Source organism: Lissotriton helveticus, chromosome 6 (genome assembly GCF_964261635.1).
Source record: "Lissotriton helveticus chromosome 6, aLisHel1.1, whole genome shotgun sequence".
Lineage (NCBI taxonomy): Eukaryota > Metazoa > Chordata > Amphibia > Caudata > Salamandridae > Lissotriton > Lissotriton helveticus.
Window position 1 is genome coordinate 852,706,434 of NC_136067.1, and position 16,181 is coordinate 852,722,614.

The 16,181-nt window shown below is 44.7% G+C and overlaps 1 protein-coding gene across 2 annotated transcripts in view; it reads right to left on the reverse strand.

Moving 5' to 3' along the window:
* TBC1D32 (TBC1 domain family member 32) overlaps positions 1 to 16,181 on the reverse strand; it is a 940,667-nt gene that overhangs the window by 135,247 nt on the left and 789,239 nt on the right. For both annotated transcript variants that reach the window (XM_078648467.1, XM_078648468.1), the window contains one exon: positions 4,148 to 4,288. In XM_078648467.1, coding sequence (XP_078504593.1) covers positions 4,148 to 4,288 — 141 coding nt within the window. The remainder of the gene's footprint in view (positions 1 to 4,147; positions 4,289 to 16,181) is intronic.

Genomic DNA, 16,181 nt, shown 5'->3' on the forward strand with positions numbered 1-16,181 from the left:
CTCTACACATTCCTGGCTCGACTCGTCTCACTCGAGCAACGCAGCAACCGGGAAAAAATACCCCCGCCTCACCCTCCAAGCATCTCCTGAAATCCAGCAAGAATGGAAAGCTAAGTGGGATAACTTATAAGGGCAGTTAGAGAACATTCTTCACTCCAGGCTTATCCGTAGATGGGAGGCCAGTAAAATCGCCCATTTTGAGCATGGTGAATGTGCAGGCAAGCTCCTCGCCTGGAAATCCAAAGCTGACCGGGCAAGAAATCATATTAATGAGATTATTATCGGAAATGATACCTTCTGCTGAGATGGGGAAATTAGCCAGGCCTTTCAGACCTATTTTCAGGACATCTATTGTGAAGATAAAAGGCTGGATGTCGTTAGTGTTCAGAACTGGCTGGGGAATATCCCCCTTCCCTCCCTTGGGCTTGATCAACAGCAATATTTGGACCAAGCTTTTACTCAAACTGAGCTCAGAGAAGCTATTCAACGTTGTAAGAACGGGAAAGCAGCAAGTCCTGATGGCCTCCCAGCGGAGATCTATAAGATTTCGGGAGATAAGATCATTCCCGTTCTCACGCTGCTTTTTAACCACGTGTTGGAGGTTGGTCTAGGGCTCCCAGCTTCATGGAATGATGCTTTAATAATCTTGATTTTGAAACCTGGGAAACCTCCATCAAGCTGCGGGTCATATAGACCCATATCGCTTTTGAATGTAGAATATAAAATTTTCACTTCAATTTTAGCAGCAAGATTGGGTCTTATGGTGGGGGATGTCCTCCACTTAGATCAGAAGGGCTTTGTTAGGAACCGGCAGCTTTCTGACCTCACTTACGATCTCATTGGTGCCATTGGTCTTGCTTCAATATATTCCCTTCCATTGGCAGCCATGACTTTGGACGCAACCAAGGCCTTCGACAGAGTGAATTGGATCTATCTGTCGTAGGTCTTGAGGAAGTTCAACTTAGGGGGAAGATTTTGCCATATGGTCCAGTTGATCTATCAGAACCCCAAGGCCAGACTTTTGGTTAATGGGAATATTACAGACTCTTTTAGGATTACAAGAGGGACCAGACAGGGCTGCCCACTCTCCCCTCTTCTTTTTGATCTTTACATCGAGCCATTTGCCCAATGACTTAGGGATGACCCTAATATTCAGCCTTTTCTTCAGTTTTGCCAGTCTCCAAATTGGATCTTGCCCGATCGGAAAGTAACAAGAAGAGGGCATTTTGGAACCTTCTGCAACTGAGATTGGGTCCTGAGTTGACGGGATGAAGTTGTTGTTTTTATTTTTTTTGCTCCCCCCCCCGATGATTATGGCATTACCTATGATTATGTCATTAATACTCTTCGGGCTAAGTCGGGTATTGCTAGATCTCATGGTAGTTCTTCGGCGAAAGCCATCTAGCTCTTAAAGCTTGGCAGAAGAGGTATCTCAGTGGTTTCATCCCCAAGATGTTATGGTACTAGTAGGCGGGTCACCACTTCCAACAGCCTATGTCTCTCAGCTCGCTGAGTGTGAGTACAGACATCTAGGGCGTGATTTGAAGTGAGATTGGTGGCGAATGAGGACATAATTAATTTTAAAACAGAAAAGAAAAACCTCCAGATCCACATACGATAATGCAGAAATTAAGGAATGGACATCAGCGCATATCCGTTGCGCTTATATGTGGCTCTGTTTGTCACTTCCACAGTAGAACAACGCCAGCGCGGAACCACATAACGCCAGCTAGCAGAGAGAGGGAATTCTGCTGCTAAATCGTCTGAATCCAGTCTGGCGCCTGGAGCTATTCTAAATGTGTTGTATCTGTTGCTAGAAGTATCCAATAAAAAAACCTTTGTAAAATGCAAGTTTAAACAAGCATTGGCAGAGCCAATTGCCACCACGCCTCATGTGCACAGACATGTCACGGCACATTCATGACCTGATTCATAAGTGGTAATGCATGCATGTGCATGCCTCATGACATGAGTGTATGAATGTGTCACGGCATATGTGTGTGCACGCCACATGATGCTTGTGGCCATTTTAAAATTACTGTTCTAACATAATAAACAGTCATTTATAAAACAGTAAATGTAAATGATGAAAAATAGAAACCAAAAATGCAGGCTGAGCGTAAAAAGTACGCTAACTGACCAGCAGCAGTTGGTAGGTGCTAGACTGCGTATGTAAAATAATGAATAAAATATTTTAATAGCTTAAACCGTGATTTGGGAGTTGGGGCGTGGAGCACGGTGGGAAGCATTATGGAGTGACAGAGTGTGGAAAAGAAAGTTTGGGGTGGTTTGCAGATTATAAAGAGGATAAGGGGAGAGAGCAAGAAAACACACACTCTACAATAGAGTCCCCGAAACCAAATAAAAAAAGGCAGCACAAGTATGCCGTGGAAGGAATGCTCATCCAATCACAACACTGTGTGACTAAAATGCTCCTGGGTGGAACAAGATTAAGGAAATAAAGGAAAGTCCTCGACAGACAAGTTACAGAGGCAACAAAGCCATCCAACCATGAAGAAGGAGCTGACCTAAAGTCAACTATGTATATTCAGTGACAGCTGGCACCTATGGGGAAGGGGGGCGCATGTGCAAATTATATATTTTAAAAAGCGTGCACATAACATATTAAAAAATATAAACTTACCTTACTGGAACACAACTTCCTCCGGTCCGCTTCTTTGGCAAGAACTGGAAGCAGCCACTTCCTTGACCAACCCTAGGGCTGCTCTCACCAACATGAGAGCAGCCCTAGGATTGGTGGGAGCAGCCTCATTCGAAGCTCCACAGCACTCTGGAGTCTTTGGCTTGCTCTAACACAGCTGTCTTAAGACAGCTGGGTTAGAGATGTTTAAAGTGTGAATGTGTGGCTGGCTGTCGCACGACAGCTGGCCAAAAAGACATGCACACTTTAAACAGTGCTTTGCCAGCCCACACTTCTCCCTGCTGAGTGGCATGCTGCTGTCACTCAGCTGCCCCCCTCCCCCCTATCCTGATACTCTGTTCGGGATAGGGCATTAAAAATAAAATGGTAATACGTTACTATTTTATTTTTCATCACTGTGCTTTGGGGGAAGGTGGGTTTAAGTGGGACGACGTGCCTCCGCGCCAACGGAGAAGCCGCCCCTGTGTATATTGGAAGCAACAGGTGTGGCCAAACTACAGTTAAAGTGGTATGTAGCTAATACCTAAAAAAAGGTAGGCTGAAGAAAGACCTGAACGTAACAAATCCTAAAAGTACCCTTACAAAAAAACAAAAATATTTAAAAAAAATGTATAAATAATATTGCAAAAACCAAACTGAACACTACCAGGTCTAGAGATTAGAAGCTATGTGAATATAGGCAACCTTTTTTTTGATTCAGTGACATTCAGATGTTATGAAGGACAAAAAGAGGAAGCAGCATGAGAAAGAACAATAAAAAGAGAAAAGTAAACTTTTATGGAGGAAGGAAAAATACAGAAGAACATACTTAATAAGTAAAAAGGTAATTTAAGGAAAATAAAAATGTTAAAGTGTGCCTGCACAGTATTTGTCTCATGAAAGAAATGAATTATGGATGACTGTCCATCAGGTTTTTTTGTTGAAATGATAGTGGAAATTTGATTTTTCTCCCATCAAGTAGGAATCAGAAGAATATATTCACCGAAACAACATTTGATTGGTAATAAACTATAAAAGACTTAGGAACCTGGACCTTCAAAAATTATCCTAGAATGAGCATGACACATCAATTAAGTGAGCCCCTGAACGTTTTTTTATATGGTAGAAAATCACCGTTGATGAAAAGGGTATTCTAGATACCCTTAAAGGTACTGGGTATGAACTTAAGTGTGGAATGAATTTTGTATGGGGGCTCCAATATCTGTGGAGCACTGGAGCTCAAAGTCACTGTACAAGCAGAGTATTTGCTCCCTGTTCTTGGGATTTGAAGGAAATATCTATAGACGTAAAAGAAAATGGAGACAGGATTCAATCGCCTCAAAAATGACGTGAAACTAATTACTGAACTGACATCATGTTTTTTCTTCCATTTGCCTCTGATGCAAGCAGGTGCCCAATACCATGGTTTTGTCTAAGCTGTTGAACGTTTATTAAATCTGTTTGAAAACATAATTGAAGCACACGGGAAATTGTCTGCTACATTACCTGGGAGGGAGTGAAGCCAGACATGCGGAAAGCTGAAAACACAAGTGGCACCTCTGCCTTCAATAACATCTCAACGTAGTGAGCACTGCAAAAATAGACTGGATGGATGCCGGAAACAGCAGTATCAATTGGTAGGTGGCTCTGGCGATAAAAAAACAATTAGAATTTAATTATGTGCACTTGCAGTTTGTAATTGTATAAATGTTCTCATTAAGGTGTATTTGGTGTTTTTAAATGACTTAATGACAAATAATAGCGCTCATTTCTTTTATGTGAATAATACATGTTTTCAAATTTAATAACAGCACTAGGTATACAGAGAGGTGTAGCTTCAAGCGGGTTGTTTGTTATGTGACACCCCCAAATAAATGCATTCTTGGCTTGGTAGTTGGGCCTGAGGCCTGCTATACCAGTGTTGGTTTTTCTTGTTTCACTACGAGAGGTTTTAACTTGTTCTTTTTGGATCATGAACATATATATAGTGAACGGTTTACCAAAAAAGTGGCAGATCTGTACCCATAGAAGAACAACTTGAATGGATGTAAATTTACTACATTTTGGAATTCACAAACATTCGCAGTAGTAGTCTGTGAAAGCTGCGCCAGTGTGAGGTTTCCAGGCATACTACTGGCAATCAAAGACCCAGAAGGTGAAGGGACAAATGCGTGCACATAGTCCAACCTCTGGCAATCGCTCAGCATTTTATTCGAACCCATTGTTTTTCGCCCACTGTGGACAGAGGGACTGATTTAGGGTTTGGCAGAGTAAAGGCAGTGTGGTGGTGGGCTTTACATCAGCCACCCTGCCTTTATTTCGCCTGCCAAAATTAGAGCTGTCCACCGGCCATGCGGACATCTCTATACATGGACAAAATCTGCCAAAATGTGGTATCCTGTCAGAATAGGGAATGTTTGATGGATGGCTAAGTCAAACATAACTGCCGGCAAACATTTCCTAAGTTTTTTTATTTTTCAAAAGCAAACTCAAAGTGGGAGTTTGTTTTTGAAAAATAAAAGACTAATTACCTGACCGCCACACCATGGAAGTTGTCTCCAATGGTGTGCTGGATATATATATATATATATTACCTACTGGCTGTCGCCAGTAGGTATATTTAGTTAGGATTTTTTCTCTATGGGATTTTTGAAAATTCTATGTCTAATAACTTTGGCGTTTGTGGACAGAATTGGCTGAAATTTTCAGGAAAATGGAACATTTTGTTTCAGAGCAGCCCCTGAAAATTTGGGGGGGTTCGTCAAGGGGGGGCCGAGAAAAAAGGGGGGGCCCAAAACGCGTTTTTCCCATGTTAATTTCCATAGGGCGGTTGGCCTCACTTTTAGCCCGAACGGCTGAATGGATTTGCACGAAACTTGGCAAAATTGTAGGCACTGGTAGCCCGATGTGCCTTTGCTAGGTCTCAATATATGTGCTCCAGTGGATTTTGAGAAATTAACGTTCGCGTACTTTTCGCGTTACGGAGCTTTGCGAAGCGAAGCTGATTGGCTCTCCGGTGTCTGTAAACATTCCAAACAGTCCGTAGCGGCCGCCATCTTGTCTCTCGGTAGGATCGAGAGACAAGAGGAGGCCAAAGCGAAGGGGTAAATGACCATAAGGGGGCATAGTAGATCCTCCCTGACCCCCTAGGTTTGATGTGGAGGTTTTAAAAGGGCCCCGCGGGGGTGCGCCCGGTTCGCGAACCGGGAAGCGGTCTGGGGAGCGTACTACAAGGAAACAAGAATGATTGACTTTTAACTTATTGTATGTTTATAGACTTTTTTTGATTTTTTTTTTTTTTTCTGCCGAGTGACGTCTCGGCCTATCTCCACGGGATGCAGTCCCTACCATCTCGGCGTTTAAGCCCAGGGGGACCGGTAGTGTGGGAGAGATAACGACTGTTAACGTTCGATTCGAAGGAAATCAGGAAGTGTTGAAAAACATTGTCTGCGCCATCTTGCCTTTTTTCAAATGCCACACTTTTGTCGTGCACGGCAGCCATTTTAGATGCCTTGACCAGACCCACTCTCTGCACGCTGTGGATCCTTAGCATGGCTCCCCACCCTCGCAAGCATCTCCCCCAGGCACTGGTCACCCCCGCTCTCTGTCTTATGCATGGGCAATAAACCTCCCCCCATCTGCACTGCTCTTCCTTGAGAATCACACCCTGGGCCCGCCCGACACCTCCCTTTCGCCCTATTCACTACCGCACCCTCTGACACTCCTCTTCCTATGTGTCCGATTGTCCAGGCCGGTCCCAGGCTATCACCTAGCCCTGCAGATGTAGTTTATGGCTCCAGCTGTAAAGAATCACCCCTCTTCAAAGGAGTTACAGTAGATCAAGGCCCCACCCGATGAGATCCGTCACACCACACGTGTTCCTACTATCTGAAAACCATCCTGTATTGTGATTGGGGAGGGGACCCAGCCTGAAGCGGAAGATTCCAGGGATGCCTCTTTGTACATCAAAGTTTTTACAATTATGTGTCACATTAAAAATATATAGCACTCCAACAAAGTAGTAGGATTATAAAACGTTAATAACTTATAAATATATACAACGCAACAAAAACAGTAAATACATTTAAACATTTTTTAGAAAAAAGAAGCAACAATGGTCAGTAGCTGTGTTTTGTGCGAATAGTCCCAAGGCAGCACAACGTGCTGAGTTCTGGACGGCACCCAGGTGATGTTATCTGGGTGCCGCACTGGTTTTTGGTATCCTACAATGCAGCTCCGAAAAACGGCGTGGGGCGTCCCGGGGGGTGCGGGGGGAGGCCTCGTCAGTAGCGGTCTGTTGTGCGAATAGTCCCAAGGCAGCAGAATGCGCTGAGATGTGGATGGCACCCAGGTGATGTCCAGTAAGTTGCCGCACTGGTTTTGGTATCCTACAATGCTGCTCCGAATAACGGCGTGGGCGCCCAGGGGGGGGGGGGGGGGTGAGGTGGTGTGAACGGGCCTCCCTAGGTGGAGGTTCGTCTGCTGTAGTGGGGCGCCCCTTTACCGTTTCAGTTGCCATTCCGCCCGCTTTTGGTACACTGTGCCAAAATCCGCCATTCAGCTGAGTTGCGCCCACTCTTGCGGTGCAGCGATAAGCGGCTGCCCCAGGACTCTCAAAATGGCGGCAGGCTCTTTCCTTTTTGGGCCTGGTCCACTGAAATGGCCCTGGGACACCTTGGAACTCGGACGCTTGTCTGCTAGGTCTTGAACCCCATTCTCGAAAGCGTCCCCTCAGCCTTGAAGATTCTACAAAAGTCTTGGGGGCCCCCCGACTCCTGCAGGTTTCCGGTGGGGAGCGGCTGCCATGATTGCTCGCGGAATGACCACGACGGAGCCACGAGATGGTGGTGCTTTCATGCTGACGCCAGCTTCAGTCTGAAACATCCAGAAACAAGGTGGGGCTTTCATCGTTTGGGAATTTTTTTTTTTTTTAATCCAATGAAAAGTGTTATTTTAGGTCATATGATCAAGCCTTCCTCATTAGGAAACCAAAAGTAAAATGAACCAATGAAAAGTTTTATAAACAAGTCACATGACCTGTTATGCGGCATAGGGTTATAAAAAGCGTAGAAAATCCGTTGGCACGTGAGGCGGCGTCATTGGCGGACCGATGTGCGAATAGGCCGAAGGCAGCACAACGCGCCAAGATCCGGATGGCACCGAGGTGGTGTCCAGCAAGTTGCCGCACTGGTGTGGCCATCCTACAATGCTGCGCCAAAAGTCGGCGTGGGGTACCACGTTGGCCTGTGAGGTGGCGTCAGTAGCAGACCGATGTGCGAATAGGGCCAAAGGCAGCACAACGCGCCAAGATCCGGATGGCACAGAGGTGGTGTCCAGCAAGTTGCCGCACTGGTGTGGCCATCCTACAATGCTGCGCCGAAAGTCGGCGTGGGGTACCACGTTGGCCTGTGAGGTGGCGTCAGTAGCGGACCGATGTGCGAATAGGGCCAAAGGCAGCACAACGCGCCAAGATCCGGATGGCACCGAGGTGGTGTCCAGCAAGTTGCCGCACTGGTGTGGCCATCCTATAATGCTGCGCCGAAAGTCGGCGTGGGGCGCCCCGTTGGCCTGTGAGGTGGCGTCAGTAGCGGACCGATGTGTGAATAGGCCGGAACCAGCACAAGGCGCCAAGATCCGGATGGCACCAAGGTGGTGTCATAGTTGAGAGTTCTGAGAAGCGGGGGGGAGGCGGCGCAAACGTGTCTCTCCCTCCATGTGGAGGCACTTCATCTGCAGTGGGGCGCCGAGATCCGGATGGCACCGAGGTGGTGTCTAGCAAGTTGCCGCACTGGTGTGGCCATCCTACAATGCTGCGCCGAAAGACGGCGTGGGGTGCCCCGTTGGCCTGTGAGGTGGTGTCAGTAGCGGACCGATGTGCGAATAGGCCGAAGGCAGCACAAGGCGCCAAGATCCGGATGGCACCGAGGTGGTGTCATAGTTGAGAGTTCCGAGCAGCGCTTGTAACACTGTCTGAAGCTTATTTGCACCTGCTGCAGCTTCACTATTGCCCTGGTGTGGCCTAAGATCGCCCATGACATAGGCGGCCGCCTCCCGGGGTCCGGTGGAACTTTTTTCCTTTTCCTTTGTGCATCTTGTCCCACAATCCGTTTGACCTGAAGACACGACCAGGTCCATGAATGTGTGCAGGGGGACGCTATTGAATGAATCAAAATGGCGGCTTCACACAAAGCTGACTCAAGCGTTGCTGCTGATGCTATACAGACAAAAACTGGTTTTCAGTTTGTACATTCTTCAGGATTTTTCCATCCAAGGCTGGTTGAGAGTTTGTAGAACAATGGCTTCAGATTTTCAACATACTACTCTTCAACATTCTTCTTAAATGTAACAATGTGAGACTCACTAGGAGAACGGTGTAGTGAGGGCCACAAACGGCTGTTTATCTTTCCTTTTAAAATGCTGCCAACAATATTTTCGGAATGGAAGACACCACAAGGCGCTGAGATTCGGTTGGCACCGAGGTGGTGTCCAGCAAGTTGCCGCACTGGTGTGGCCATCCTACAATGCTGCGCCGAAAGTCAGCGTGGGGTGCCCGAAGGGGGGGGGGGAGGCGGCGCAAACGAGCCTCTCCCGCTTCTCCATGTGGAGGCACTTCATCTGCAGTGGGGCGCCGAGATCCGGATGGCACCGAGGTGGTGTCTAGCAAGTTGCCGCACTGGTGTGGCCATCCTACAATGCTGCGCCGAAAGACGGCGTGGGGTGCCCGAAGGGGGGGGGGAGGCGGCGCAAACGAGCCTCTCCCGCCTCTCCAGGTTGATGCACTTCATCTGCAGTGGAGCGCCGTCTAGCTGAGTTTCGCCCGCTCTTGCTGCTACAGCGACAGACGGCTGCAACAGGACTCTCAAAATGGCGGCCTGTTCTTTGGATTTGGGCCGGGTCCACTAAAATGGCCCTGGGACACCTTAGAACTCGGACGCTCGAATTTTTTTTCCTTTCCTCTACATGCAAAAAAGGTAAATGCCCGGTACGTTACCTGCCTCATCTGCCACGATGTACTCTCCAGAGGAACCGAAAAAAAATATAGTTATGGTAATTATACCATGCATCGTCATATGGAGAGGTGGCACCGATTAATTATAGTGGTGCACAAAAGAGAGATTTGGAGGACAACCCCCGACCTGCCAGTACATTCACCAAAGAAGTGGCACTGACAGCATCAGAGGCAAGGGAAACGGTCCCAAATATTCAGAAGAACTTTGGAAAGATTAAAATGACATGTTTAGATTGTGGCAAATTAATTTCATGTGGATAGATGAGTGTTACTCTAATAAATACAGCATATGAACATCATCATAGTCGATGGTTGGTGGAGACATTTTGACTATATCCTGGACCTGCCCGTCCTCGCCCAAAATGGCGCCGGAATAATTAGGACTCGTAACTCCTTGTTGTGTACTGAATGCACAACCTTGATATCACGAGATATGTATGCAGTTTTGAAGCACATGGCGGGCGGGGACGAGAATTGATTGAATATTTCGACATCCCTATTGATATTAAGTTTTGATGTGTTATTGATTACTGTACTATTGAAAGTTCGAATTAACGTCACCCATGGTACTTGCCCGCAAATGTATATCTAGATAATTTTATTGTAACTGGCCCTGTCGTATTTTAATTATAAAATGTACGTCCACCGATTCCGCAACTGTTAGACACGTTAGTTCTTGCAACCTAATGGCCCGCCCATTACGTTCCTCTAAAGTGTAAATGTCTCCTCATCATATACGATTACAGTTTGCTCCGTGGCCGACCCACGTGGTTATAGGCCCGTATTTGTATACTGACATTTTCACAATAAAGGTTTTTAAAAGAAAACATGGTAGTAGTATTTACATTGGTAAAGTTTTTAATAATAGTCACTGTTTTCGAATTAGTAAAAGGCAAGTGAAATAAAGCAGTCCAATTACATGAAGGGTAAAAGGTATAATACGCAGGAACGCAGTAAAGATAAATGGTCAAGGGCTGTTGTGTTTTCTACTCCTGCAACATAAAGTGATCGATAAGAATCTGATATTCAGGCGTATCGGCGACTAAGACAGCAGGCGGAGCCTCTTTTGCTCAACGGCTCCGTCATGGGACGAAGAAACGCCCTTTTTCTCGAAAAAGGAATATATTTTACTTGCAGGACAGTTGTAAATTTTCCGGGAAAGTACATTAGCCTGGAACATTATAACATATATGTTTAAGAAAAAATAATGTTCGAAAGTAATAAAAAGTGTAATTTTTAGGTCATATGACCAAGCCTTTCATCATTAGAATAAGAAAAGTAAAATGAACCAATGAAAAGTTTTATTAACAAGTCACATGACCTGTTATGCTTACGTTACGCGCTGCGCGTCGCGCCCCGGATCGCTTCCGGGAAGCTGCGCTTCGCGCATCGGAGCACTTCCGGATGCGCTAACGCGGCGCGTCATATGACGCATTACGCGACAACGCAGGTCCAGAATATAGTCAAAATGTCTCCACCAACCAGCGGTCGGAACACAACCCCTTTCAGCAGGCTAAATAGTTCTGTTAAATGACAACAGAAGGGACAGGCAACAAGAACCATCAGTCAAAGAGGGGAGGGCAAGTTCTTCTCTACCGGGTCACGTTGGGGCACTACCGGAACTGATCGAATTGGTAGTCTACAGTGTTTCTGGATGTTTTAAACTGAAGCTGGCACCACCATCTCGTAGCTCCGTCGTGGCCATTCCACGAGCAATCATGAGGGGTTGTTCCTAATGTTTCTATTTTAGCGAGGTCAAAAAGAGATCCCATTAGTGGCCTACTGATTTTGTTCGATTCCTTTTGTTTTTTTACACGATTTTTCACTATCTGCAAAGACTAAACAGAGTATTGCGACTCTGTGCTTGTTTGTAAATAGAGAATGAACCAAAGAGAACCAATTCTAAAACAGTAAATGCTTGGATAACAATGAATCAAATGGAGAGAGAAGCAGGCACGACGGATTACAACGGGGGCAAAGGCCTGCGTTAACTACCCTTCACTATCTGCAAAGAGAGAGTACTCGTAATAGAAATGAGGGGGGGCGGGCAGCATTCAAAGCAGATCAGTGTGCATAAACACGAAAATGTTTTTACTTACCACGTACTTGACATTCGACAGCTTATGATATTTGCTATTAAAAAACCATTGAAATTCACTGAAAAAACCATAGGTTAGAGACCATATATAGTTAGGAATTAGCATTTAAAAAACCTTGAAAATTCACTGAAAAAACCATAGGTTATAGACCATATATAGTTAGGAATTAGCATTTAAAAAACCTTATTTTACTCACACAAAACCATTGAAATTCCATATATAGTTAGTTGCACTAACTATATATCGCGCACCCGCAATCCACTGCTGATGATGTCACATATTACATCATTCATGACATGGTCAGTGACATCACTGATGACATCTCAAATGACATCACTGATGACATCACTGATGACATCTCATTTGACATCATTCTTGTGCTAATACGATAAACCTCTTCAGACTCTAATATAACCTTAGATACACTCAGTGTATACAGACACTCACACACTGTCACTCATCCATGGAGTTACTCACACACCTAGTCAGTCATGCAAAGAAACAATCTCACCTCCATTTCCTCAACTATACAGTTATACGCACCTTACTTATTCAAACATATACTAACACATATTTACTCTCTTATACAATCCCTGATACAAGTTCACAATGATCCATACAGCCACTCGCACATTCAGTGGCTCTCATGCACAGTTATTTATATATGCCAACTCTCACATGTACTGTGTTTTACATATGTACTTACTATGACATGTAGCATTGAGATATCCATTCACTCATCAATACACTCATGCACACAGTCAACCGCCCATGTAGCTTTTTCCACATGCACTCTTGAACTCATACACCTAGTGAATCAACTGCTCACACATCTATGCACAGTCACACACCTCCCAGCCACCCCCACACAAACTCAATCTCCCATACAAATACTTGGGCATCCAATCAATAACACATATAGCCTCTCGTATAGCTAATGATCAACACATGCAGCAGTTTACATCACAACAGACATACTGATGCACACATTCAGACAGTTTAGTCACTAACCCATGCATTTAGTACGACACATTTATTCACTCACTCATACAGTCAGTCACGCACTTACTAAATCCTTCATCCAGACACTTATACATGCACTCATTCTTCAATATATCAAACATATTTAAACTTTACAGAAACACACAGTCACTGGATGATGTCATCAGTGATGTCAGCAGTGATGTCATTTGAGATGTCATCAGTGATGTCATCAGTGATGTCATTTGAGATGTCATCAGTGATGTCACTGACCATGTCATGAATGATGTAATATGTGACATCATCAGCAGTGGATTGCGGGTGCGCGATATATAGTTAGTGCAACTAACTATATATGGAATTTCAATGGTTTTGTGTGAGTAAAATAAGGTTTTTTAAATGCTAATTCCTAACTATATATGGTCTATAACCTATGGTTTTTTCAGTGAATTTTCAAGGTTTTTTAAATGCTAATTCCTAACTATATATGGTCTCTAACCTATGGTTTTTTCAGTGAATATATATATATATATATATATATATATATATATATATATATATATATATATATATATATATATATATATATCCAACACAGTGAGGGGACCCTTTAGGAAGCAGCCACACACGAACTCCATAGTGAACTCTTTATTTTTCAAGAACCTGCCAGCAGGAATTCAAAGGAGACATCTTCAAAGTAAATCAGCTGCCAAATGCATTTCGAGAGACGGGCTCTCTTCTTCAGTGGCATGTTCGTCATCTGCCAGAACTCTCCCCTTTACATAATCAGTCCCCGCCCCCTGGGCGTTAGCAATCAGTGGCGTTTGTGGGATCTGTAGTCCGTGTCAGGTAGGGATTAATCCTGGCGAAATGGATCCAAATTTCAAAACGAAGTGGGAATGAAGGCACATCTCGATCGTTTCCCTGCCTTGCTTCCAGTTCTTTGTAGAGTGTTCAAAAGGGCAACCCCTGCAAATGTCCTTAAGAATGTTCGCGTCCACTTGCCCCCCTGTAGTGAAGAGGGCTGGCTCTGTGACAACAGCGAGCAGCTTCCACGACCGGGCGGCCGTCTATAAATCCAACACAGTGAGGGGACCCTTTAGGAAGCAGCCACACACGAACTCCATAGTGAACTCTTTATTTTTCAAGAACCTGCCAGCAGGAATTCAAAGGAGACATCTTCAAAGTAAATCAGCGGTCCCATGCATATGTAATAAAACACAACCAATAAATATAGACGAAATCGCTTCTATATTTTCAGAAGGACATGTCCAGCCGGACAGAGGTCTTTCAGGTTTACTTAATAAACAAGATTCTTCAGACAATAGAAGTGAGGAATACCTTCCACAGTGCCCCTATGTGGTACACAAGCCTGTGATAAAAAGTATATCTCTTCTTATAGGCAAAATTGAGGTTTAGTGTAAAGGCAAAGTATTTAATTGTCCTGATGATGGTTCCCATGATTCCTTAATGGAACCGAAACGCCGTCGACTTGCTTATGCACCCGATACAAATCTGACTGATTGATTTTATGTAATGGTGCAGCTTGATATTTTCTGTGCAATTTGTATGTAAACAGAAAAACGTTTGTTTTGCCTTGAACCTTTCCTATTTTCTTCAACTGTAATCACCCCGTGAGTGTTGGGCACAGGCTTGTGTACCACATAGGGGCACTGTGGAAGGTATTCCTCACTTCTATTGTCTGAAGAATCTTGTTTATTAAGTAAACCTGAAAGACCTCTGTCCGGCTGGACATGTCCTTCTGAAAATATAGAAGCGATTTCGTCTATATTTATTGGTTGTGTTTTATTACATATGCATGGGACCACTGTTGTTTCCATAAAATTGTTCCCCGAGGTCCCTGCCTGACTGAATTGGAGTCCCTTGTTGTTAAAAAGTCAAAGTAAATCAGCTTCTTGAAAAATAAAGAGTTCACTATGGAGTTCGTGTGTGGCTGCTTCCTAAAGGGTCCCCTCACTGTGTTGGATTTATAGACGGCCGCCCGGTCGTGGAAGCTGCTCGCTGTTGTCACAGAGCCAGCCCTCTTCACTACAGGGGGGCAAGTGGACGCGAACGTTCTTAAGGACATTTGCAGGGGTTGCCCTTTTGAACACTCTACAAAGAACTGGAAGCAAGGCAGGGAAACGATCGAGATGTGCCTTCATTCCCACTTGGTTTTGAAATTTGGATCCATTTCGCCAGGATTAATCCCTACCTGACACGGACTACAGATCCCACAAACGCCACTGATTGCTAACGCCCAGGGGGCGGGGACTGATTATGTAAAGGGGAGAGTTCTGGCAGATGATGAACATGCCACTGAAGAAGAGAGCCCGTCTCTCGAAATGCATTTGGCAGCTGATTTACTTTGAAGATGTCTCCTTTGAATTCCTGCTGGCAGGTTCTTGAAAAATAAAGAGTTCACTATGGAGTTCGTGTGTGGCTGCTTCCTAAAGGGTCCCCTCACTGTGTTGGATATATATATATATATATATATATATATATATATATATATATATATATATATATATATATTACCTACTGGCGGTCGCCAGTAGGTATATATAGTTAGGATTTTTTCTCTATGGGATTTTTGAAAATTCTATGTCTAATAACTTTGGCGTTTGTGGACGGAATTGGCTGAAATTTTCAGGAAAATGGAACATTTTGGTTCTGAGCAGCCCCTGAAAATTTGGGGGGGTTTCGTCAAGGGGGGGGCCGAGAAAAAAGGGGGGTCCCAAAACGTGTTTTTAACATTGAGTTTTCCATAGGGCGGTTGGCCTCACTTTTAGCCCGAACGGCTGAATGGATTTGCACGAAACTTGGCAAAATTGTAGGGACTGGTAGCCCGATGTGCCTTTGCTAGGTCTCAATATATGTGCTCCAGTAGATTTTGAGAAATTAACGTTCAAAAAAATATATATATCTGTGACAGCGGACCGGGCAGCGCTCCGCTTCGCGTACTTTTCGCGTTCCGGAGCTTTGTGAAGCGAAGCTGATTGGTTCTCCGGCGTCTGTAAACATTCCAAACAGTCCGTAGCGGCCGCCATCTTGTCTCTCGGTAGGATCGAGAGACAAGAGGAGGCCAAAGCGAAGGGGCAAATGACCATAAGGGGGCATAGTAGATCCTCTCTGACCCCCTAGGTTTGATGTGGAGGCTTTAAAAGGGCCCCGCAGGGCAAAAAAATAAATAATTTTTTTTTAGTTTTTTTGCGTGGGGAGCGTCCGGTTCGCGAACCGGGAAGCGTTCTGGGGAGCGTACTTTGTTGAAAATTAGTGAAAAAAGTTAGAGTAAAATAATAATTGTGAGTGATCAGATGTAGGGTAGCTCTGAGAAGAGCTTTTGGGTTTATGGTACATTTAGGTACTTATAAGTAGGTACCAATGCACAGTCTTAAATTCAGAATGAAAACTCTGTTGCCCTCATCTGAGAAGTGAACTCCATCTCCTC